General features: G+C 48.6%; 1 protein-coding gene across 4 annotated transcripts in view; it reads right to left on the bottom strand.

Moving 5' to 3' along the window:
- Positions 1–26,067, bottom strand: part of MATN2 (matrilin 2) — a 136,497-nt gene that overhangs the window by 13,870 nt on the left and 96,560 nt on the right. For 2 of the 4 annotated variants that reach the window (XM_043601445.1, XM_043601447.1), the window contains exons 7-12: positions 24,695–24,817; positions 18,197–18,319; positions 14,525–14,647; positions 14,148–14,270; positions 2,390–2,512; positions 833–955 (exon numbers count right to left, since the gene is read on the bottom strand). In XM_043601445.1, coding sequence (XP_043457380.1) covers positions 833–955; positions 2,390–2,512; positions 14,148–14,270; positions 14,525–14,647; positions 18,197–18,319; positions 24,695–24,817 — 738 coding nt within the window. Of the gene's footprint in view, positions 1–832; positions 956–2,389; positions 2,522–14,147; positions 14,271–14,524; positions 14,648–18,196; positions 18,320–24,694; positions 24,818–26,067 lie in introns of all 4 variants that reach the window. The other 2 variants (XM_043601446.1, XM_043601444.1) reach the window with 1 other exon arrangement.

The raw sequence follows: 26,067 nt of genomic DNA, 5'->3' as shown, positions 1-26,067 counted from the left end.
CTCCATCTGCCTCTTTCTCTGTAAATATGCGTACACACACACACACACACACACACACACACACACATCCTATTGGTTCTGTTTCTTTGGGGAAGCCCTAATACACCTTCTAAGTAAACTCTCACAACCTGTACCGAGTGACATACAGAAGAAAATGATAGAGGAAAATGGATAAATAAAACCCACAGAGGGTTTTTTTTGGGTGCCTGGGTGGCTCAGTCGGTTGAGCGTCTGACTTTGGCTCAGGTCATGATCTCACGGTCCGTGAGTTCAAGCCCCATGTCAGGCTCTGTGCTGACAGCTCAGAGCCTGGAGCCTGTTTCCGATTCTGTGTCTCCCTCTCTCTCTGCCCCTCCCCCACTCATGCTCTGTCTCTCTCTGTACCTCAAAAATAAACATTAAAAAAATATCTAAAACCCACAGAAAATCCCTTAGTCCCTCTCTCACCCTCTACCCTTACTTATAAGGTCTTCCAAGAAGAAAAAGCACTGTAATTATCCTTGGATCCTCATAGTGATTGCTGGCAGAGATTCTAACTGTCCAATGATTAGCCAGGCTCTGTGGGAGGCTCTGGGCATCCACATAATGGTTGTGGAAGGGCCAGCAACTGGGAGAAAACGGACAGAAGCCAAGAGCCTGACAGCTCAGGACCTTGACCGAGAAATTCCTGAAGAATTAAGGCTGCTCCCCAACAAACACTTTCAGAGCACCCAAGGCAGGAACTTGTCATTGTAACATTGATTATAAAGGAAGATTGAAGTATTAAATGAAGCTATGTAACTGTCCAAGTCCCACAGACGGAAAAGTTCATCTCTACCTTGAGGCCACTTACTTCTGCAGCGTTTCCCGTCCTCGGCAAGCCGGAACCCCTCCCGGCACTTGCAGATGTACGACTCATCACTGTTCACACAAACGTGCTCGCAGCCATGGTCTACGGCTTGGCAGACATCTTTCCCTGGGGACAGCACAGCAAGTTACAACAATTTTGCCAACAGAAATTTCCCCCAGGCTTCACCTTGGAGGATCCATCCACCTCGGCCACCACATACCCCGGGGCTCCTTGAGCTCAGTGGTCCATGGGAGGAAGATAAAATTAAGGATGAAGTTCAGTGGCTCTAATTTAGCTTCTTCAAACTTCCTCAGTATCACCACCCCCCCCCCCCTCACCAGCACCTACTTCGGTGTCTCATTAAATTCATTCAATCATCAGCTTTCTGCAGATGCAGTTTCTGATATCAAAAGGAAACACCTTTGGTATGTCATGATTACTTAGAAGATTAAACCTCAATTTAGATTAGTGGCATTGAAATCTAATTTTGGCTTTGTCCCTGACACATGACTTTAGAGAATCACTTAACCTCTTGGAGCCTTATGTTTCCTGTAATAATTCCAGTTACCTACGTTTTCTTCAAATCTATCAACACGAGTTGCTCTTTGTAAAGTGCTTTGAGAAGCTTGTGGAGAAAATGACCGATAGGAATGAAAATCATTTGCTCAGAGTTACATGCTCCCCTTTGGGTTAAACAGAGGCGTATCATGGCCCCTCGAAGAGACTTTGCTTTCTGGGATGTAAGAATAGACTCATCATAAGGTAGTCTCTGTGAGAGATTCGTGCTACCAGCAATAACAATATTATTAAAGATGAACAGGGGCACGTGGGTGGCTCAGTCAGGCATCCAACTCTTGATTTTGGCTCAGGTCAGGATCTCACAGTTCATGAGTCTGAGCCCTTCATCCAGCTCTGGGTTAACAGCGTGGAGTCCATTTGGGATTCTCTGTCTGTCTCTCTGTCTCTCCCTCAAAAATAAATACATAAACTTAAAAAAAAGAAGATAAGCAAAGAGAAGCTCAGAGAAGTTAAGCAACTTGTCCAGCTAATAAATGATCTTGGGATTTCTTGGATTTCAGACTGTCTTCCTATTAGAGCATAACCGCTAAATCACTGCTTCTTGCCACAGGGTATAAATAAGCAACTTCACTTGTAGCTCTAGCATTGACTTTTTTCATTCATCCATGTGTTTGTTTGTTTTCTTTCAACGGACTTCATTTTTTAGAACAGTTTTAGATTTAGAGAACCTGGGAAGATAGCCCAGAGAGTTCCTACAGACTCCATATCCAGTTCCATTAGTGTGGGCATCTTACATTAGTGTGATACATTTGTTACAATAAACAGACCAATACTGATACATAAATACCAACTAAAGTCCCTGGTTGGTTTACATTTCCTTAGTTTTTACCTTTTTTCTGATTCCATCCAGGGCCCCACATTACATTTAGTAGTCGTGTGGCATTGGCTCCGGGGGATAACTGATTTAAACAGAGATCAGGAAGGCGGAATTCATGCAGAGAACAGACACAGGAATGTGAGGCAACTCCAGCAGAAACTTACTTTTGCAGGTTTTCCCATCTTCCCGGAGTATATAGCCTTCAAAGCACTGGCACACAAAAGAGTCTCCCCTGCTCACACACGAATGTTCACAACCATGGTCGCCCAGAGCACAGGGGTCCAATTCTGAGAGTCCAGTTGGAATAAGAAAAACAGAAGAAGGAAATGATTCATACATACATCAGTGACTTATTCAATCTTAAAAGACATTTTAGACACCTTAAATTAAAGCAGTGTCTTATCCCACAATGCATGTTTCAAAACAGAAAACGTGTCTACGAACAAAAATTGTTCATATATAGTGAATAAGACAAAATCATCTCCATAGGAAAAATGAACAAAAGACATGAAATACCATTCATAACAGGAGAGATATAAATGGCTTATAAATACTAGAAAATAAGTTAAACTTCACTGGCTATCATATATGACTGTAACGTGAACTTATCTACATATCTACTCATGTATGCACGTATGTGTCACCCTTGTCCATTCAGTCATCAACTACTTCCCGAGCCCCGACTCCCATTCAGGCACCCTCCTAGGCTCTGGGGATTTAACAAAAGGAATAAAACAGTTTCTGCTGTTGAGAAGCTTATATTGGACAGCAGGCGTGGGAAGGGAAGGGGGGAGACAGATAGACAAATCTATGTATCAGATGGGCAAAGCGCCAAGGAGAAAAGCAGGATAAGGGAGTGAGAACGTGCCCGGGCTGGAAGTCCCGCTGCAGTCAGATACGGTGACACTCAGCAGAGCCCTGATGAGACCAGTGAGTGTGTGGTACCTGGAGAGAACCGCACCCTCAGCAAAGAACAGCATTTGCAAACTGCAGAGGTAGGAGTGTGTGTGGCATGTTTTAAGAAAGGCAAAGAGACTAGCGTGACCCCAGCAACGCAAGCCTGGCAGGCGACAAGGCCAGTGAGGCCAGAAGTGGCAGACCATGTGGGATTCGCAGGCAGCAGGGGGATCTGAGTGAGAAAGGGGCACTGGCAGATTTTAAGCAGTGCAGGGACACGAGTGGCTTTGTTATAAAAGGAGCCGGGGCACTTGGGTGGCTCAGTCGGTGAAGCGCCCGACTTCAGCTCGGGTCATGATCTCGTGGTTTGTGAGTTCGAGCACTGCATTGGGCTCTGTGCTGACAGCTCGGAGCCTGGAGCCCGCTTCGGATTCTGTGTTTCCCTCTCTCTCTGCCCCCCCCCCCCACCACTTGCGCTCTGTCTCCCTCTGTCTCAAAAATAAATACACATTAAAAAAAATTAAAAAAAAAAAAAAAAAAAAAAGGAGCCCTCGGCGTGGGCGAAGATGGAGGACGGAAAGCTGAAAGAAACCTCCCACAATATGCCTGGTGGCCCCGACCAGGATGGTGGCACGTGGTCAGACTGTTGGCTGATTACTGAAGGTAGAGCCCACACGCTTTGCTGATGGGATGATATGAAGGGACCACCTTCATTCATATGGATGTGACGGAAGAGTCACGGATCACTGAGCTTGTGGGACACAGCAGAACGAATGGCTTTGCCATCCACAGGGCTGGCGTGGCTTCTGTTAGTGCATCTGTGCAAACCAAGCTGACGTTGGAGAAGTCTGACACTGAGGACATGTGGGAAGTGACTTTTTATAAGAACGACACCCAGTTCCGAGAGTCGACGCCAATCATTTCAGATCGAGAAGAATTTTACAATGGAGAGGCACTGACGTGGTTAAATAAAGGCTCTGAAGTACATAATCACTGCTATAATCAGTCACGGACCACACATTTATTTCTAAGCCATTTTTGCAGTATTTCTTTTTCGGAGGGGAGTCCTGAGAAGCACCCTGTGGGGTAGTGAAGGCAGCTGTTGTTATTCTCACTTACCAGCTGGGAGCCGAAGTTTGGGAAGGTTAATGGCTTGCCAAGGTCAATTGCTACTAAGTGATACCGCCAAGACTCACAATGTAATCTTCTGACAATAAATTGCACGTTTTCCCCAACGACACTGCATTGCTGTCTCCTAAAGTGAGCTTTCAAACATGGAGGGAAATTTGCCTGTGTCTTCCTTTGGGCGGAAGTGCTGCCAGAACCTTTGACCGATGGGAAAATGTTGCAGTAACTAAAATGATAACTGCAGAAGAGAGTCGAAGCAGAGCTGGGCTGTCCCGTTTGCTCTGAAAATGACTTACTTTTCTGAGCACAATCTAGACTCTTGATTAATGCAGAACACTCCCCGATGGCTTGGGGTAGTTCCTCACATAGTGTTGAGTGGAAATATAATTGAGTGATCCATAATACAGACAGCTGGCTGGCTGTGGAGGTGAGCATTTTTTTCCACCGTAAATTTATATCAAGAATACTCCATCTTCCAACATAATAAAATAGCTATAACTCTTTCAGTCCAGCCTTGTCAAGCCATAATCCAGACAAATACTCACCCCCTCAACCAACCACACCTCTTCTTTCTGCAGCTTCCCCCCGCATGCTCTGTCCTGTCCTCTCAGCTTCATGTCAGGCTGCCATTGAGAAGAGTGGCCGAGTCCTCCCACATACCGCCTGAGCCATGGTGGTCCGCACCTGCCCCCGGCAGATGGGAGCTGCTTTCCTTTATCAGGAGCCTGCTGAGCCCAAAGCCACTGTCTACGTCACCCTTGGCTATAGACCATCACAGGAGCTCCCGGCCCAGCTTCTGAGTTCTCCTGGGTATTCCTATTAGCAGCTGTTTGAAACCTTATTGGGTGCATGCTTTTAAAGCACGTGCAGAGTTTGGGTTTTTAACCTTTTCCCTCCTTGCCCCTTCGGAGCATCTGAACAGTTAAGCGTAGAGCAGTGGTGAGTTCTCCATCTCACACGAGCATCAGAATCACCGGCAGAGATTTTTTTAAAGGCAAAACAGACACACGATTCAGAATGCAAATGTATTAAAGGGCATACTTCCCCTAAGGAGGGGTGTCTGGCAATATCTGTCAAAGTTACAAAATGTACCTCTGACCCAGCAACTTTGCTTCTGGAATTCTCTCCTGCAGATACCCTTGTACCATATGAAGGGATATACTTTCAAGTTGTTTGAGGCAGCACTGTTTATAATAATGACAAGGGGGAAGCAACCCAAGCACCCAGCAATATGGGACTAGCTGAGTAAATATTCAGTAAGCAGCCGCAAAAAGAATGAGAACGTTCTCTATGTAATGGTATGAAATGTCCAACATATTGTTGAGTGAAGAAAAAAAAGTCATAGAATGGGGTATATACAGTATACCATTTTTTGTGTGTGTAAGAAAAGGGAGGAAATAACATATTGGCTTTTACTCACATAAAGAAACATCTTCATAAAGAGCAAACGAATGAAAATGGTGTATTAGCTATCTGTCGCTATGGAACAAGTTACCCAAAACCTAGCAGCTTAAAATAAATAACATTTCTTATCTCACATAGTTTCTGGGGGTCTAGAATCTAGGAGCGGCTTGTCGGGGCAGTTCTGACTCAGGGCCTCTCATGAGCCTGCAGTCAAGCTGTTGGCTGGGGCTGCAGTGATCTCAAGGCTCTAGTGAAGCTATAGGACGTGCTTCTGAGCACACTCACGTCTTTATTGGCAGGATTAGGTTTCTCACTGGCTATTAGCTGGAGGCTTCAGTTTCTCAGCATGTGGACCTCTCCACGGGGCAGCTTACAACAAGGCTTCCCCCAAACCGAATGATCCAATAAACGAGAGAACACTCACTATAGCAGCCACAGTGTCTTTTATAACTTAATTTGAGAAGTGACAAGCCATCATTCTTTCCATATGCTATTGGTCACACAGACCAACAGTGAAGGAGGGACTACACAAGTGTGTGAATCCCAGGAGATGGGGATCTCCGGCTGCCATCTTGGAGGCTGGCTACCACCACGTATGGATAGGAACTGGAGGTAGGGAATGGGATGGAAAGGCAAGAGGGGGAGCAAACCTTCTTAGTGTATGTCTTTTTGTATTGTTTTGGCTTTTCAACCATGTAAACCACTGATCTATTCTAAAAATAAGTTAAAATTTAAATAAAAATTCTTATGGGAAACAAAGCATTTACAATGAAAAGCATGCCTTTCTCTCACCTTTGATAGTCTACATCATTACTTTTTTAAAAAAATTCTTGGGGCGGGGGTGGGGGGACACCCGGGTGGCTCAGTAGGTTAGGCGTCCTACTTTAGCTCAGGTCATGATCTCACGGTTTGTGAGTTCAAGCCCTGCATTGGGCTCTGGGTTGACAGCAAGGAGCCTGGAGCCTGTCTCAGATTCTGTGTTTCCCTCTCTCTCTACCCATCCACTGCTCATGCTCTGTCTCTGTCTCAAAAATAAATATTTAAAAATAAAAAAATAAAAAATAAATTACAAAAAAAATTTTGAGAGAGAGAGTGTAAGTGGGCGAGAGGGGCAGGAGGTGGTGGGAAGAGAGAGAGAGAGAAAATTCTAAGCAGGCTCCACACTTAGTGTGGAGCCTGATGTGGGGCTCGATCCCACCACCCTGGGATCATGACCTGAACCAAAATCAAGAGCCGGATGCTCACTCAGGTGCCCCTACCTCATTACTTTTAAAGCACATACCATAATTCATTTAATCAATGTTTTAATTGATTTAATTTAATTTAATGCCCAATGGATGGGCATTTAGGTGGTGCCTAGTCTTCTAGCATTATGAAATTCACTGAAGTGGATATTCTTGTGCACATGGTTTTACATGTAATGTGAAGGTATATCTGAAAGATAAATATCCAGAAGCAGAAATGTCTAGTTAAAAGGTAAGAGCATTTCCAAATTGTCTTCTAATGACGTTACATCAGCGTAAGATGCTCTCTGCTTCAGGGAGGCTAGGGCGCTTCCTGGATGCCTGGCTGTTTTAAAAGCCCCACAGATAATGCCAATGAACTACCAGGGGTGGGATGTGGCAGCAGACTCAGACCTTATGCTCAGAGACCCTCTCAAGTGTCTAGATTACTCTGTGCCTCGACCACCACGAACCAAGCACCACTGTCTTCCTCTTGGGCCGCTGCATCATCTACTAGTTCCCACACACCTTTTACGCCCTCCGGTCTCGTCCTGAGTCCTCTTTCTAAAAGGCGCATCTTCTCCCATCACTCCCTCCTTCTGCCTGAGACCCTGAGGATCTTCAGAAAAGACACAGGATCCTTGGCAAGGCTCCCAGGACCTTCCCTTCAGCTTCATCTTGCCCGCCCTCCCCAGCTCTGAGCGCCATCTTTCAGTGCGTGCCTCAGTACCAAGCCAGGGCCCTCCCACCACTGTGGTCTGCACAGCCATCTGCCTCTCCTTCCTCCCCCACCATCTCTGGAGGTCTTCCCGGACCTCCCCACACAGGGTCTCCAAGCAGCAGGCATCTGCCTCTCTGGTAACGTCACCACTGTCACTGAACAGGTAGTCATATGTTGGTTTAGGTTTTCGCCCGCCTCCTCATCGGACTGTGTTCCCATGGGCTCTGATCAAGGGACCACAGACCATACCTGCCCTTCCCTCCATCTCCCAGTGCCCAGCGCAAGGCCTGACACACAACAGGCCCTGTAAATACCCGGTGAGTAACAGGAGACATTTTCTGTTTTCTACTCTGAAAATCAAGGGTAACCAGACCCTCCTCCCAGGGGTTTAGTGTAGATGTTTTATTTTATTTTATTTTAATTTTTTAAATGTTTGCTTATTTTTGAGAGAGAGAGAGGGGGGGGGGGCAGAGAGAGAGGGAGAGAGAGAATCCCAAGCAGGTTCTGCTCTGTTAGCACAGAGCTTGACGTGGGGTTCAAACTGATGAACTGTGAGATCATGACCTGAGCCGAAGTCCAAGGCCAACTGACTGAGCCCTCGAGGAGCCCCGGGTGTAGATGTTTTAAACGAGAACCCTGCGGAGGGTGGATGCTGGTGGGCCTCACTCTCTCCCCTACACCAGCCTTGCAAAGTGTACCCTTCACATTTCCTCAACAAGACACCCAGTTTCTGCATGTCAGGGATGTTCTGGGTCACTCGTAAATTACGGAACCACTTGTGGTAAATTAGAAAACGCCAAAATGTGGGGGGCACCCGGCTGGTTCCGTCAGAGGAGCATCCAACTCTTGATCTTGGGGTCTGGTGTTGGAGCCCCACGTTGGGTGTAGAGATTACCTAAAGGAATAAAACTTTAAAAAAGAAAAAGAAAATGCCGAAGATGGGCTGTAGTCACCTTCCTGAGCTTGGGTTCTAGCTGCTTCCTATTCGACCAAGTCTGGAAACCAGCTTGGAGTCAGGTTCTGCCCAGAGCCAGACACTCCCCTATAGGAAAGGACTCCAGTGGTTCTGAACAGGCAAAGTGAGCCACCATCCCTGACTCATGACCATGGGGTGCCTTCAGCCCTGGGAGAACGGTGGGTACCCCAGCAAGGAGATCATTCATTCAGCAGGTGTTTCTGGAGCACTATCCTCATCTTTGGGCGGAAGGGGCCAGGGCGATAAACAGGTCCAGCCTTTTATTTTGCAGTTGAGGAAGCCGATGACCAGAGAGGGGAAGTGACTCTCCCAGGGTCCCTCTGCAGAGGTGAATCGTGTCAGCTGGGCTGGGGGCAAAGGTGTGATTAGACCACAAATCCACCACCCCCGTGTTTCCAGTGGCACATGCAGTGGTCATCCTGGCTCGGTGGAGTCTACTCAGACTGGGAGGTTAGCAGAAGACAAAAGAAAATAGTTTTCTCAAGGGAGGCCAGGCCTCCAAACAGTTTAGTGGAAGTCTAAACGCTGCCGGTGATCTGTCCCCTCCTATCCTTCAGGTCCGGTTCTCACCCGCCACCCTCTGGCACTCAATGCTCGGTACTCAGTACTCCAAACACTCAACTTTCTCCAGTTTACTCTCTGCACCTGGGCCTCTGCACGCTGTTTCCTGTGCCTGGGATGCTCTTCCTCCTCTGTCTTTGGCTGTTCCAGCTGCTAAACCAAAACACCACAGACTGGGTGGCTGGGAAACAGCAGAAATCTATAGCTCACAGTTCTGGAGGCTGTAAGTCTGAGATCAGGGTCCCAGTGTGGTTGCGTGAGGACTCTCTCCCAGGCTGTAGACTTCCCCTAATATCCTCACATGGCGGGAGGGGCTGGGGGGGCTCTGTGAGATCTGGTTTATTAGGGCGCTAATCCCATTCATGAAGGCCCTCCCATGCTTAGGGCCTCATCACCCCCAAAGCCCCCCCTTCTAATATCATCGACCTTTGGCGGTTAAGATTTCAACATATGAATTTAGGAGGATGCAAACATTCGGTGCATAATACCCCCCATCTCTGGCTTGCTCTCTCCTTCAGTCTCCAGATGGCCCGTCAAACATCTCTTTCTGCGGAAACTTTCTCTAGACTAGCTGAGGCCCCCCCCCGCCCCGGCGCATGCTTCCGTGGTACCTCTTCTTTCCACATCACGAGAGAGGTTTCTAATATCTTTCTTCCCTAAAAAACTTTAAACTCTGTCAGGGCAGAAACTGAACCGGCATCAACCCCAGAGAAGCCCAGCGCCCAGCGTGATGCGCCCAGCCCACTGACGGTACAGGGTAAACACCCGTGGAGAATGGGAACAAACAGATCAAGAGCTTACAGAAGTACCCAGACTCAAATCCAGAGACGAGAGCGAGGACAAACTCTATTGGGAACCATCACTTATAGGAAATGGACAAGAAGACATTCGAGAAATCTCAGGATGTGGGAAGAAAACGTTTTCCCTCCAACAGCAGCCTCCTCTACCTTTCAACCTTCAGGAGGCAGGTCCACACGTGTAATTAAACCCTCAGCGTGAATGAGATCTACAATTTGTGATCAGGATGATGACACATTTCGGGACAAAGCACAGGTTTTTAGGTTTTTAGGACCCACATCTAGCAGCCCTGTGTCCGGATGCGGGCTGAGCGCTCACATCTGGATCCCACATCCGATGAGTCACGGATGTCTGTGGTACAGCGATCATAAGGTCACGTGTTCCGGGGACTCGCACCTCTGCGGTGATGACAGATGGCAATCCTGTGTCTGCGGTTCCACGTAGGAGGTTGTTGAACCAACCCCACCCCAGAGGCAGGAGAGCCACAGGGGCCTGCCAAGAGGGTAACGAGGCCCGGGAGATAGAATTACACCATTTTCTGGCATTTTTTTATAATAAAACTAGGAGCAGCCAATCATTTGCTGACTCTGTAATGGCTTTTGCTGAGACAAACCAAAAAAATAGCTGAAGTGAGACTACTTTTACAGGGCATCTCAATCTGGGCAAGAGGTCCTGAATCAGGGGACCCAGGTTCTATTCCTGACTCTTCCACCGAACCTCAGGGCCAGCTTGGAGGCACCAGTTTCCTTCCTCTGCTTCTTTACCACAAAAGAAATGCAAGACCTCTAAGCTTCCTTCTGCTCCATCGAACTTACAATACATTGAGGGTGAGGGTGGTCCTCTCCCCTCATTCCCTGCTATGGACTGAATTGTGCCCCCCTCCCCCACCCTCCCTGCCAAATTCATATGTTGAAGCCCTACTCCCCCAGTGTGGTGGCATTTGAGGTGGGGTTTTGGGGAAGTAGTTAGGTTTAGCCGAGGTGGAGACCCCATGATGGGATTAGTGCCCTTTGAGCTTATTCTCTCCTCACCCACCACCATGTGAAGACACAGCAAGAAGGCGGCCATCCACAAGCCAAGAAGAGGGTTCTTACCAGAACCTGACCACGCTGGCACCTTGATCTTGGACCTACAGCCTCCTGAACTGTGAGAAAATCCCAACCCATGGTACTTTGCTATAGCAGCCTGAGCAGATTACAACACCCCATTTACCTTTGCTCAGAGCTGCTTCCCTTCAAAGTCAAGCCGGGGAGTATCAGGTCTTGACAAGGCTTCCACAGACCTACCTGTGGTGGCTGGACTAGAATTCCCAGTGCTCTGCAGCTTTTGGCCCAGATCCCCGCCAGCACCCTCCCCTTGCCACAAGGAAGCAAGGGCCGCCCTAGGGTAGCCCTTGGGCTCCTGAGTCTGACCTTCCCCAGAGTGGCCCATCTCTAGGACCCCTCCCACAGAAGCAGGCCCAGCCCTAGGAAGCAGACCTCCACGCCGCAGGGCAAGGCGCTGCCTCAGTCTTGTCCTCAGTACAGGGCAGCGTAACCGTGAGAGTGAGAGGTAAGACCACAGCAAGGGTACCTTAGGGGTTTATGTCAATTTACAAGTTCCCAAAGCACGTCAAATTTTGTCTCTCCCTGTGCCACATGGCAACAGGAATAAGCATTCCACGTTGACAGTTGAGCGATCAGATCCAGAAAGGGTCAACTCTCTTGCCCAGGGTGGAAGCAACAAGGTTCAAACCCAGCCTTTGGGCTCTTCAGTTGAGCATCCTTTCTACTCTGCCACATTAGTTCTCAGATGTGTACAAAGAGTCCCATACCACAGGGTGAGTCCTGGGTAGGAGAGGCCAGCTGTGCTGGCAGGGGGTGCAGAAGAGGAGCTCCCGGTGGGGCCTGGCAGCAGAAAGTTCCCGTGGGGAACATCATCCGCAGGCTGGTTTCCACCCGCAAGAGTGGGAAGGGAAGGCTGTGCTGCGTGGAGACAGGGCAGCTGGAGGTGCAGTGGGCTGGGTGCTCCGTGCACATCCAGACTGTGGACTTGCCTGAGGCTGGGATGCCCTTGCCAATGGTCTACTGCAGGGAAATCACCAGGAGCTAGAGGGTGGGAGAGGCCTCTCAGCTGCAGCTCATAGAAGACACTATCTCATTGCCCCATTACCCTCCCCACCTGACCCCCTAGTATGTGCATCAACCTCTCAAGGCAAGGAAGGCTCCTGGGGAGAATCTTGGCTTGGAGGCCAAGTTCAGGAAGAAGGGAGGATGGGTTTCATCCCAGAGGCCAGAGAGCCCAGGGGTGTGGGGGTAACAATGCCCACTTAGTTCCAGGGCCCTGGGACCCTGGGTCTGCTCTGGGTTCTTCAGGCCATCTGCTATCAAGGCTCTAAGTGGAGGCTGCCTTTCTGAAGGGCGAAGGACACCCTCATACAGTGAGCCAGGCCTGGCGGGCCCCCAGCAGGCCCCCCTGCTCCACAGCTCAGCAGGCTTTTCCAAAAAGTTGGAGTCATGTCATCAGGCTCTTTGTCATCTGGAACAGAGCTGGGAAACGTAGCCCCCAGTTAACTATGGCCACACTGAAAACAGAGCCCATTATTACAGGACAGGGCAGCCAGACTGAATCATCCCGGGGCAGACAGACAGCCTTCAATTAGGGGAATAGCTCAACGCCTATGTATCAGCTGCTGGTACCACCGTCTCTTAGGTACCACCATTCCCAAAGGATAATTCTAACCCATCTGAGCATCTCACAAGTTTTCATATAGTCACAACCGTACATAGATATATACACATCAAAACTCACTTCTGATTGTACTTCAATTAAAGGGAAAACGCGCAACATTTAAAAGGGTCAGTGCCATAAATCAGCGGTGGACCTGGGTAAGGAGGGGAAGGGGGCATGTGATTGTAAGGAAAAGGGACAGCGCTTGTTGGGAAGGGCCGTGAGAATTTCTTAGAAGTCCTGCAGCCAGTTTATAGTGAGCCCGTGATGATCACAGTGAGCGGAGGGGACAAAGGAAGGGCATGGATAATCTAAGATGATGGAAAATTAAAGCAAACCAATAAAAAAACCCACGCAGCTGGCTCCGGCATGCAGTCAAATGTCGATGCAATTCCACGCACCCACCCTCCTTCTGCACCCCAGTGCCCACACCCTCTCCGTGCTGGCTGCAGCAGCGGTCCAGGAGGCAGCTGGCAGGCAGGCAGCCACACGTTAGCCATAAATGGATAATCCATTTGTCGAGACTCAAGAATCTGCCTCAAACTAGGGAAATGTTTTCTCACAGTCTGCATGGAGGGGCACACCCAGCTCTGCATCAGTCCACCTGCCCATGTGAATGGACAATAGAAAAAGGTAGATACATCAGGTTGTGGCCACAATTGTATCAGTAGTTAGGGAGGCCAGCCCTGTAACCAGAAAGACCAGCAGGACGGGGAAAGAAAATGATAGTCCTTTTCCTCCATTGCTGACACCTTCTGTCAAAGTGTCCATTTTTAAAATTTTTACCTTAGTCTGCTTGGATTGGAGGGCAGAAAGCACAAGATTCTTGAGTGAGGAGAGAGGGAGGTCCAAAGGCTTTTTTTTTTTTTTTAAATTAATGGAACAGGAGTTGGGGCCAGCTGCAAGGAAACATGTACCCAGGAAACATCACTGCCAACTTCTCCATCTGCTACTAGGTTATGAAGATGGGAGAGGGAAGGTTTCCCAGGAGTCTCCCCTTCTCCCAGAACTGACTCTGGAGTTACACAGACCAGAGTGGAACCCACCCCTCTAAAAGGGGTGACCTTAGGCTCCTTCCTTAACCCGAGCTGCAGTTTCACCGCATGATGGGGATCCCACAGTATTGCTGGAACTCGGGGTTGTGTGTGCTTAGCACAGTGCCCGGCATGAGTTCAGCCTTGAACAAGGGGTCCACATCATCATCATTATTGCGCATTGCAGGCCAGCTACCACTTTCTGCCAGACTGTGGTAGAGAAGACGAGGCCAAGACATAGGGCCCTGTCCAGCTTCGAAAAGGTCCCGCAGCAGACGGCAGAAGTAGGAAAAAGCTGTGCTGGGGCATAGGGCGAGGAAGCTCCCAGGCAGGGGGAGCGGCACCGGGGCTCAAATCACTGAGAGCGGCCTTTAACCCACACTCAGTGCCCGAGAAGCCCAGCCTGGCACATGCTCCACCCACAGACCGCCGGTGGCAAGTCCCGCTGGTCACCAGACCCAGAGCACTCACTGGCACAGGTCTTCCCGTCACTGCGGAGCACGTGTCCCTCGGGACACTGACAGGCAAAGGATGTGTCCGTGTTGACGCAGGAGTATTCGCAGCCATGGTTGCTCAGCAAGCAGTAATCCGCCCCTGCAAAACCAGACAGCCAGCTGAGGTGGTCAGTAAGCCTCTGAGCTACTGATGAGGGGAGTCAAGTGACCACAGTCTTGCTTATCCGCCCCCCACCCACTCCACCAAGGCATGCGGTCCCCAGGGGACATCCCCCACAATCTCCCCAGAGCAGAGAAGGAGAGGACCACGAGGCGCCCTCCTCTGCAGCGGTCAGATTTTCCACTCGTGTTGCAAACCTTTTCCATGTAAGAGAAGCATAGAGGGGGACTCACTGGAACAGGTCTTGAGGTCCTCGTTGATGAGGAAGCCTTCTGAGCACTGGCAGACGAAGGACTCCTCGGTGTTTAGACACAGCTGCTCACAGCCGTGGTCCTGCTCCGCGCAGTGATCCACTCCTGCGTTTGCCACACGGGAAAAGACAAAATAACCTGATGGAACAACACTCACCAGCACCGGGGCATTAACACAAACCTCCCTGGAGAGGGGAGCCTATAGGGGCCTTTGACTTCAAGGGCATCGCAAAGAGCAGTGCTGGAGGGTTTTGTGCAACCAGGTGCAACTGGTCTCCGGAAAATCAGCCTTGTTTGCTTGTTTTCCTTCCCGTGTCTGGGTTTAGAGAGTCAAGTGCGCGTGACTCCTGTGCTGGTGTGAAAGCCAGCAGCACTTTGTGCCAGGGCCTTGGCACCATAATCTGCAGTCCTCAGGGCTAAGGGCAGGCGTGAGCCCCATCTCGGGGAGGAAAGCGAGGCTCAGGAAGGCCGAGCTGCTTGCCCAAAGCCACACAGCTGACGGTGCTTAAGACTGAAGGCTGTGGCATCGAAGCAGCTGGGCTCAAATCCCACCTGCACCAACCCCTTCCTCGCCAAGAGATGCTGGGTAGTCAGTTGCTTGGCCTCTGGGTCACCATTTCCCGACTGGAGAAAGGGGGGTGACGATGGGCGCTTTCTTAGAGGAATGTGGCAAGAAGGAGAGGAGTTGATACACGTAAGGCCCTCAGAACTGTAGCTGGCACACAGTAATCGCCGACTGGATGCTTATTAAGTATCGCTGGGAAAGAACTCATTGTATAGTTTCATTTTTCTCTGGAAGTGACACAGAAAAAGTGTTCTTATCCCCCATACCCAGGACACCCAGATTCTGAAAACAAACCAAAGCCACAGCCTGCATGTGTGGCCGATCCTGGCACCTGAACGCTGTGCAGCTGGCCCCTCTGGGCAGCGAGCACTGAGGGACAGTGAACACACAGCTGTGGCGAACCGCTCCCACAGACGGCCCTGCAGGCTGCCTCCCAGATTTCCTTGATGGAGAAAAAGCACAGCCAAGGACTGGAGAGACACTGACGACCTTGTGCAGGGCCATCAAGTAGGCCTCTTGGACTCCTGAAGGGCCTGGGGCTAGTGCCTTCTGGAACATTCCATTGGTGGATGTGCCTACTGCAAACGCTTGCAGGACCTCAGGAGCCAGAAGCCCGTATTCACATCTTGGTTCCACCGTTAACCAGTCGTGTGACTGCGGGAAAGTGACTTAATCTTTTTGTGCCACAGTTTCCCCGTCTTTAAATAGGGACAAGAATGTAGATGCCTCAAAAGTCTATTGTGAGGATAAAGTGAGTGAGTGCCTGGGAAGTGCTCACAGAGTGTGCACCTCATAAGGGCTGGCTGTCATTATGGCCCGGGGCTCCCTGAGTCCTTAAGGGGAACAGGATACCACGGTTCTCTGGGAACTCCTAGGAAGAGATCACTTGGTTTACACTTTCTTGAAGCTGACTAGGTGGTCTTTTTTCCTTTAACTTTTTTTTTTTATTGTTTATTTATTTTGAGAGAGAGAGTGAGACAGCAGGGGAGGTGCAGAGAGAGAGGGAGAGAGAGAGAACCCCAAGCAGGCTCCAAGCTGTCAGCACAGAGCCTGATGCAGGGCTCAAACCCACGAATGGTGAGATCGTGACCTGAGCCAAAACCAAGAGTCTGATACTGAATGGACTGAGTCACCCAGGCGCCCCCAGGTGGTCTTTCTTATGAGATCCCCAGAGAGAAAGTATAGCCCAATCACTTCTGGCCCCCTCCCCCTGAGCTCCTCTAGGCTCCTTCAAGGCATGCTGGGAGGGAGGAGAGGCTATGGCCTCCGGGGCTCTATGTGGACTCAACCAGGTCATGCCCAGCCTGTCCTGGGATGCTTGCCAGGGCTGTCAGCTGGCAGACCCTGTATCCCCGAAAGAAGGCAGACTGTACCCAGATCCACCTTGACCAGGGTGTGTCCTTGTCAAATGGAAGACTTCCAGCTCCCCACTCACTTCTCATAAGACCTCAGAGACTTCCAGAGGCAAATGCATAGCAGTGCCAACTTTCTAGTTCAAAAGTTGACCTCTGGGATCAGTCCTTAGAAAGCCTAATCGAGGTACTTTGTTCCCCCTAACGACTGAAGGGGAACCAGTTTTCCTCAGGACTGCTCTGCCCCTAATACTTCATCTGTGAAACTTCCCCTTCTGGCAGTTTGAGGTCCAAATGCTGAACAGCTGCACTGTTCTCATTCACAATCTATCTCTGTCCCCAAAGCTGGAGCAGATGTGAAGCCTGCCGTGTGGAAAGCCACACACACAAAGGGCCCCTTCTGCGCTGGCCATGTCACGGAGCCCCTCTCCCAGCAGACCAGGGTCCCAGGCATCGGCCGCAGTGCTTGTGTGCCCCCGCCCCCGCTGGCCTGGACCAGTGGAGACTGTGCCTCATAAAACAGGACAGAAGCCGCCAGCTGGCAAAGCCTGCAAGTTTCCGTGCGTTTACATCACCGAATGGGGGTTTGTTGTGCCTCTTACACAAGACAGTTAAGAAAGGCTTAACAAAAATCCCATATTTCCCAGCTCCGCCCTCAGATCAGCCCTGTGGTAGCCCATGGACTTTCTGAAGTCTGTCTCTTTTGGCCTCTTGTCCCAGCCCGGAGCCTCTCTGGTCACTCTCCCAGGCTCCGTGGGAATAATGAACGGTTATCTTTCATTGTGCTTTCCTTGGCCCAGGCACAGGCTAAGAGCCTAAATCGGTCCTGACTATTCCCCTTAAAAACCCTCACAGATCGGGGCGCCTGGGTGGCTCAGTTAGTTAAGCATCCGACTCTTGGTTTCAGCTCAGGTCATGAACTCGCGGTTCATGAGTTTGAGCCCCAAACTGGGCTCTGCACTGATATGCAGAACCTACTTGGAATTCTCTCCCTCTCCCTCTCTCTCTGCCCCTCCCCTGCACTAGCGCTCTCTCTCAAAATAAATAAATAAGCATTAAAAAAACATAATATTAAATATATAAATAAATACATGAATACATAAATAAAACAGATGGGAAAATCAAAGCTTGGCAAAGTTAAATAACTTGCCCAGGGCCACACATCTAGTATGTAGTAGAGCTTGGATTTAGATTCCGATGGGTCTGACTTAATCAGTGCTCTCAACAGCGAATAATAACATTAGCTAATATTCACTGAATGTTTATTAATATTCAGCAGCACTTTTCTTTATTTCTTTTTTAAATTTTTTAACGCTTATTTATTTTGAGAGACAGAGAGAGAGCATAAGCGAGGAGGGGGCAGAGAGAGGGGGAGACACAGAATCCGAAGCAGGCTCCATGCTCTGAGCGGTCAGCACAGAGCCCAACGCGGGGCTCGAACTCATGGGCCACGAGATCATGACCGGAGCCGAAGTCGGATGCTTCACTGACTGAGCCATCCAGGCACCCCGTAGCAGCACTTTTCTAAGTGTTTTATATGTATTGATTCTTTTAATCCCCACAAACAAACCTATGAGGTAGGTGGCACGAACAGTCCCATTTTATGGATGATGAAACTGAGGCGAGGAAGGCGAAGCCTGTTGGACCGTCAGACTCACAGGAAACCCAGCAGCTTCAGAAGTGAGCCTGCATGTGAACCGCACCCTCCCGTTGGAACCCCCGCCACGGCACACTCACGGCTGCAAGTCTTGCCGTTGGGGTCCAGGCTGTAGCCCCGACGGCAGCGGCAGGAGTAGCCTTCCTCTGTGTTGATGCATTCATGTTCACAGCCCGGTTTGTTCAGTGCACAATAGTTGATTCCTGAGGAGAGAGAGAAAGGGTAGACCTCCTGCAGGCTCTGGACCTCCCCCAGGGCTGTGGGGTCAGCCCCTTGCAGCAAATATTCAGTAAATAAGGTGTTCTATTGGATGGAGAAGACAGCTCCTGCTCTCAGGGAGCTGGCTGGAAGCAGAACCTGGGATCAGAAGTCTAGATTCTCCAGCATGGGTCTTTTTCCCCTATGATGGCCAAGAGCTGGTGAAATGGGTTGAGGACCCCAAATCCCAGCCCATCGCTTCCCGAGAAAGATGGAAAAGCTGGGAAAATCCAACTGGGCTTTCCTTCGAGTTAACCTCATCACTAGGGCTCAAAGCATGTAGGGAACCGCTGTCTTCAATGATATCTGACAATGACATTGGACAGCGCAAGGCAGAGTAAACAAAAACTGATGGTGTAAGATATCTAACTCTCTAGGAGAGGCAGGACACGGCAGTTACATTAAGAAGGGTCCAAATGCTCAGCCTCGCTCGGGGTGAGATCATGACAGCCTCCATATCAAGCAGCTGAAGACACATCTGATGCCCCCCAGATTGCTGCAGTTGCGTCCTATGGCGACATTCACCCCCCTCCAGACTGTGTTTCTGCCAGCAGGTGGGAGCGTCATCATAGGCAGGAGCCAATTAGCATTTCATTTGCTGGTAGAAAATGCTAAAACCACAAGACACCCCCCCCCCAAAGAGCAGGTTATGGGGGAGATGGAGAACTGTAAAAGGAAATAAAATGAGCTTGTGGGGGGCCTTTAGGAGACTGGTGCTGGAGGAAATCGTCCCTCTTGTGGCTGAGCCGGATCTGTTTAACTGTGTTGTTCTTTCTTGTAGGGACGTGGCAGACCCTGTGGGTTGCCTTGCCAACAACCGTTACCCTGTCTTCTTGGGACTAGCGCCCTGACCCCACAGCCATGAATCGTGACTGATCTCAGCCAGCCTGGCAATCATCCCTTCAAGGGTCCGTGATGTGCCCTCCCAGGCGACCGGCAGATGGAACTTGCCACGTGCACAGAGTTTGAGCAGAAGTGGATGCAGACTGAGCACACGGAGAGAACCCTCACCACACACAGGGAATGGCCTGGGAGAAGAGATGCCACCACAATGGTCATCGGCCCCTGGGAACTTTCTGTAACTCATCCCTTCCGCATGAGGGGGGCCAGAAAATCATTAGCTGTGTGTGGTTTCAGTTCATCAGCCCTGAACTCGTCAACAACCTTACCTGTGTGGAGCAGAATACAATGCCACAAAACTAGGGGCTTCAGTGAAGGAAAAGGGGCCTGTCAATAGAACACTGGCCACATACCAACAGACAAAAAAAAGAGAGAGAGAGAGAGAGAGAGAACAAAGGGTGCTACAGTCTGGAGCCACATAGGGGAGGGTCTGCAGGAATCCTTTTGTTAACGCCTTAGAGAGGGGTGAAGTTACTTTCAGTAAACCCAGTTTTAAAAAGGCAGCATTCAGCCACTATGGAAAACAGTATGGAGTTTCCTCAAAAAATTAAATACAGAATTACCATATGATCCAGCAATTCCTCCTCTGGCTATTTACCGAAAAGAATCAAAAGCAGGGACTTGAATTCAGCCTTAAAAAGGAAGGAAATTCTGACATACGCTACATCATGGAGGAGGCCTGAAGACATTATGTTAAGTGAAATAAGTCAGACACAAAAGGACAAATATTGTATGATTCCACTTATATGAGGTAACTAGAACAGGCAAATTTAGAGAGACAGAAAATAGAATGGTGGTTGCCAAGAGCTGGGGGCAGACAGGAACGGGGAGTCGTCGTTTCTTGGGTACAGAGTTTGAGTTTGGGGAGATGCAAAAGTTCTGGACTTTAAGGGGATGATGGTTGTATAAGAATGTGAATGTACTAGGGCGCCAGCGTGGCTCAGTCGGTTGAGCGTCTGACTTCAGCCCGGGTCATGATCTCACGGTCCGTGAGTTCGAGCCCCGGGTCGGGCTGTGTGCTGACAGCTCAGGGCCTGGAGCCTGCTTCAAATTCTGTGTCTCCCTCTCTCTCTGCCCCTCTCCCACTCATGCTCTGTCTCTCTCTCTCTCTCTCTCTCTCTCTCTCTCTCTCTCTCTCTGTCAAAAATAAATACACATTAAACAAAAAAAAAAAGAGAATGTGAATGTACTTAATGCCACTGAAGTGTATTAGAATAGTCAGGGGTGCCTGGGTGGCTCAGTCGGTTAGGCGACCGGCTCTTGATTTCGGCTCAGGTCCTGATCTCATGGTTCGTGAGATGGAACCCCACTCTGGGCTCTGTGCTGACAGCGCGGAGCCTCCTTGGGGTTCTCTCTCCCTTTCTCTCTGCCCCTCCCCCACTGGCACTCACACACAGTCTCAAAACTAAATAAATAAGCATTTTTTAAAAATGGTCAGAATGGCCATTTTTATATTATATATATTTTCTCACAATTTTATAAAAGCCAGCATTGTCTTTAAGAAAGATTTATATTACAAAATACCTAAACTGAAAAACATTTAGAATCTTTTTTTTTTAATTTTTTTTTTCACGTTTATTTATTTTTGAGACAGAGAGAGACAGAGCATGAACAGGGAAGGGGCAGAGAGAGAGGGAGACACAGAATCTGAAACAGGCTCCAGGCTCTGAGCTGTCAGCACAGAGCCCAACGCGGGGCTTGAACTCAGGAACCTGAGCCAAAGTCAGACGCTTAACCGACCAAGCCACCCAGGCGCCCCAAAAACATTTAGATTCTTAAAGATGTTCTCGCTCAGCTATCTGGCAAACAGCAATTCAACACTGACTCCACATGGTTACTTATGGCAAAGTAACTGCAGATCTCTGCTTTCTTTACATGCTTGAGTTACATTTCTTTATGCGCGTGTTACTTAATTAGTATTTACGGAGCACCTACAATGTGCCCCGTGTCTGGTCTGGTCTCCTCGCTAAATGTATGGTACTACATGTGGGACAGGCTTGCAGGTAGCTTTATCTGGTGAAGCCCAGAGTGTCCAGTGAGCCCCATGAGAGGTCAGTTGGCAGAACGGTCAGACAAAAAGTTGTATTTTATTTTTCTTAAGTTTATTTATTTATTTTGAGAGAGAGGGAGAGAATCATGGGGTAGGGGCAGAGAGAGAGAGAGAGAGAGAGAGAGACAGAGGATCTGACAGCAGAGAGTCTGATGTGGGGCTCAAACCCATGAATTGTGAAATTATGACCTGAGCCGAAGTTGGAGGCTTAGTTGATTGAGCCACCCAGCTGCCCCTCTGACAACACAATTTAAACAGAGGTTATGCGTGCCAACTTGTAAAAAGCTGGAGACTTCACTGAGAAGGTAAGACATCAAAACATGTAAGATTAGTGACCCTGGACAGTAAATTATAATGCCAATGGAGTGGCACAGTTAGCAGGTCTCAGAAAAATTGGTTAGGCTACAAAACGTTAAAGCCATGTTCCTTTGGTTTAGCAAACCCAGGTCCAGAGAAGAAAAGCAGCCTGTTCAAGGCCACACAGCCAGTGTGAGTGACACTGCTAAGACCAGCCCTGCCAGCTCCATCCTGTCTCTTCAGAGTGTGATGCCTCCAGCTCCAGGGAAAACCAGCTATGGTGCCCAGCATGAGCAATCCTGAAGCCTAGCTCCCTGGGTCACACCCACATATGATTCCACCCTCGGGCCCCCCCTCGACAGCCAGGCCAGTCCTGGCTTCTGTGCTTTGCACCACCGCCTTAATAATTTATGCCTTAAATCAATGACACTACTTTCCAGAGAAAGAAATTGTGCCCAGATGAGGAGGAAGAATAAATCCCGGCCGAGAGACTTTTCTTCAGTAGAATTCTGCCTTGAACTGTGTTTTCCACCTTAATTGGATAACGTCAAATTCCTCTGAAAAATAGATGTCTTATTAGATTTGAAAATAGCCCACATCCATCAACTGTCTATTAAACGTAAATGGCTGTACCCTGAGCTTGAGATCTGTAATGCTCTTGAGATCCTCAAACTCCTAATAACAAACTCCAGATTTAAATCTAATTTCTTGCTTCCCTCTTCCATGTAATGCTCTAGAGAGACAGTGAGTGCTCATTGCCGTGAACAGCTGTCTGCCATAATCGACTGAGTGCAAACATGAAGTCAGGGGCAGCTCTAGGAGGCTGACCTCAGGAGCCCAGGGCTGGGTTTGCAGCAGACAATGGAAAATGTAACGATGAGGCAGGATGCTGGGAGAAGGGCTGATGAGGACATCGGGTTTTAGACACAAATACCATTTTTCTTGGATGAAAAAGTAGGGCACCTGGCTAAAGAGGAAATGGAGCTATAATCACTCAACATATATGAAGGAGCATCGGGGACTGTGGAGAGGGCCACGACCCGCGAACAGGCCCGTCTGTGGTGGTCAAACTGCTCCCAATGGTCACTGCCTCTCCACTGGCCCTTCTGTTCCCCACTTCCCTGCCCTCTTGATAACAATGCATGCATGTACCACCTTGGACCCCTCTCTTAGTGCATGTGCCTCTCCTGGCAGGATGTGAGGCAGAGGTCGAGGGAATCCTAGATGACTGGTAAGAGATGAAGACTTTCAAGCATATTCCCCTGCCCTGATGGCCACATGCCTAACTTGTTCCCCTTTTCCTCCACAATATGTGTGTCTGAGTTGAACCGGATCTAATTATTCCCCACATAAGAGCTTTCGGTCCACAAACGAGTCCACCTGCGACTGATTTTCCCTGGGTGTAGTCAGCCACTAACACACTTAGACCTAGAAGAAGGTGTAAATAGCACAGAGAGGAGTGGCCAGTCCAGAAAAGTTGGTTTTCCACCATAGTTATGCATGTGTGGTCTAATGAAAAATATTCCACTTCATTGTTTTCGTGTGTTGAATGATGCCATCGGTTAAAATTCCCATTTCATGCTCAAATGGTTCCAGGGTTTGCATCGAGGCAAGGCAGCAGGGATTACCTTTTGTAAGGCACCAGTTTCGAAACGTGGTGTCTACAACCATCTACCACCATCCAAGGTCAAACACTTATTAGAGTGAGTTGGTAAGTCCACACGTGCTGGGAGCAGAATGTGGCTTCTCTGGATTCAGTGACATAGCCCACAGTGCTTTTTCAAAAGAAATACATGGTCAAACTTTTGAAAATTCAGTCCTGCTTTGAGGCAGAGCACTGCCATACATATCACCAAGAAGAGGTGGTGAAGAAGCACATAAGAAAATACACCCCTAAATGGAGGCTCCAGAAAGTTCTACAAACACCACTGCCAGAAGAATACAAACAATTCAGCGTACATAAGTGTGGACTGACTATGGAAATACTTTTAAAAAGTTCACAACCTGTATGGCTTAAAAGGGCCATCTTTCTTAATTACTTTTTAATGTTTATTTTTCAGAGAGAGATAGAGAGAGCACACGAGATGGTGGGGGTGGGGGCGGGGAGCAGAGACAGAGGGGGACAGAGGATCCAAAGTGGGCTCTGTGCTGACAGCAGACAGCCCGATGTGGGGCTCGAACTCATGAACCACGAGATCGTGACCTGAGCCGAAGTCAGACACTTAACCAACGGAGTCACCCAGGCGCCCCAAAAGGGCCATCTTTCTAACAAGACTGAGCAATTCAAATAAGAGTTGCAATTTCTCCAGGATGATAAATCTCAGAGAGATCCATTTACTCACTCGTTCAATCATTCATTTGTCTTGTGTCGCACTTTCACGTGCCAAACCCTTGAGGTGTTGAGGATTCAAGAGTGAGAAAAACAGGAGAATCTTTGTCCTTGTGGACTTCCCATTCTAGTGGTTTCTCAGGGACAGTCTAGTGTAAAGAGATCCCATTTGGGGCTCATGCTCTAGATCCCCCTTGATGTGCCAGCCGACAGGCATTTGAGTCACTCAGCACATCATTAATTTCATCCTGCTGACGCCATGTACCTCTCGAACGCTGCGGAAATACCCCAGAGTCCTGTTTTTTTCCTTCCTTTATGTCAAAGAGGATAGAGCAGCAATTTTCCCCTCTTAGCGGCCAGCAAGTGTCTCATCTGGTAGGACCGGAAGAAACGAATCCCTTTTACCTCCTGCCTCCGGGCCCAGGCTTTTCTTTCGCAAGGTCCCAAATACATGCTGTGGGGCTAAGGAGGAGGGAGGGTGTGCGCCCTCATTTCATGTAGGTTAGGGCTTCGGTTTGGGCCTCGACTTTGCTCAGTGAATCCCATAGGCAGACTCAGTCTAGTCAATCTCTAAAAATCATCTCCATCACAGAACTGGGAGTGACAAAAGGTAAAATAAAGGGCAGTATAGTATCAGTGAGCACAAATGCTGAGTACACGTATACTTGCTGAAGTTTTGCAAGGAAAAGGAAAATTAGCAGAGCATTTATCAGAACAAGCCCTTCTACAGCCAGTGCAACTTACTTCTGCAGGTTTTCTTATCTGGATTCAGGATAAAACCTTTTAGGCAGCGGCAGGAATAGGAGTGATCTGTGTTAACACACTCGTGCTGGCATCCATGATTAGGCGAGGCACAGTAGTCTATCTCTGGAAAGAGAAAAATCGTAAGAATGGTGAACAAAATAATAAATATCACGGAGAAAAACCAAGGGGATTTCATTCTTAATTTTCCCTAAATAGTAAATTCCTGTAACCTCAAACAGTCCTGCTATGAAGGGATCTCTCAGTGAAGCTATCTCCATGTTTAGGGATATGGCCTCCCAGAGGGAACTTCCTCAACCCGTTACAAAATGTTTATGCAGCAAGTGAATCTGTGAAGATGCTTTCCTTGTCTGGGTTCACGTTAAAAGCCACTAAAATAAAAGCGTGGTTGAGTGTTGTTTGTTGTCTCGCAAGCTGGGAAGAGGGAGCTTAGCTCAAAGTTTTATGGAATTTCTGCAATTAAAACAATGGAAATCTTCCCCAAGTCGAACTCCAGACCACTTAAACCCCTCAGACACGGAGCCAAACAATAGGACACAAAGTCAGATCCTGGGAAAAAGAAGGAATAAATGACAGAGACATCCTCAGTGTAGAGCACTGCCCTCGTTACATCACGGGACTCATTTGCACTTAGATTTTCTCAAGGTTGCACAGTCAGAGATTGTGATCTCTAGGTACACGTTAATTTAAATCAAAACACCAAGAGAAAAGAAAGGTTACATGGAATTTTTTATAATGGGATTTTACTTATATGAGTATTTTTAGATAGGGAAAGAGACTTCTATTGAAGGGTCTGATTATTTTGCTATAATGGAATTAAACACACTGTTTAAAACTGCCTGAAATAGAGGCGCCTGGGTGGCACAGTCGGTTAAGCCTCCGACTTCAGCCAGGTCACGATCTTGCGGCCCGTGAGTTCGAGCCCCGCGTCGGGCTCTGGACTGATGGCTCAGAGCCTGGAGCCTGTTTCTGATTCTGTGTCTCCCTCTCTCTCTGCCCCTCCCCCGTTCATGCTCTGTCTCTCTCTCTGTCCCAAAAATAAATAAACGTTGAAAAAAAAAATTTTTTTTAACTGCCTGAAATAATTAGCAGCTGATGGGGTCATAAAAGAAATATTTTTGTTTTGATGAGGATTTTACTATATTACAGAATATGTGACCTATGGATAGCATGTTAATAATGAAGAATTTTAATAATGAAGAATTTCCTAGCCTGTAACAGAGGAAACAAAATGAGTAAGAGAAAGGCGCACAATAGCCTTAAAAGGAAAAACATGTAGTTTTGAAAATCAAGTAGTTTAAGTCCTCCAACTTTGGGCATCTTTTTCAAAATCCATTTGACTGTTTTAATCCTTT

Source organism: Prionailurus bengalensis, chromosome F2 (genome assembly GCF_016509475.1).
Source record: "Prionailurus bengalensis isolate Pbe53 chromosome F2, Fcat_Pben_1.1_paternal_pri, whole genome shotgun sequence".
In the NCBI taxonomy this organism is placed as follows: Eukaryota; Metazoa; Chordata; class Mammalia; order Carnivora; family Felidae; genus Prionailurus; species Prionailurus bengalensis.
The sequence above is the reverse complement of the archived record's forward strand: the minus strand, read 5'-3'. Positions and strand labels throughout refer to the sequence as shown.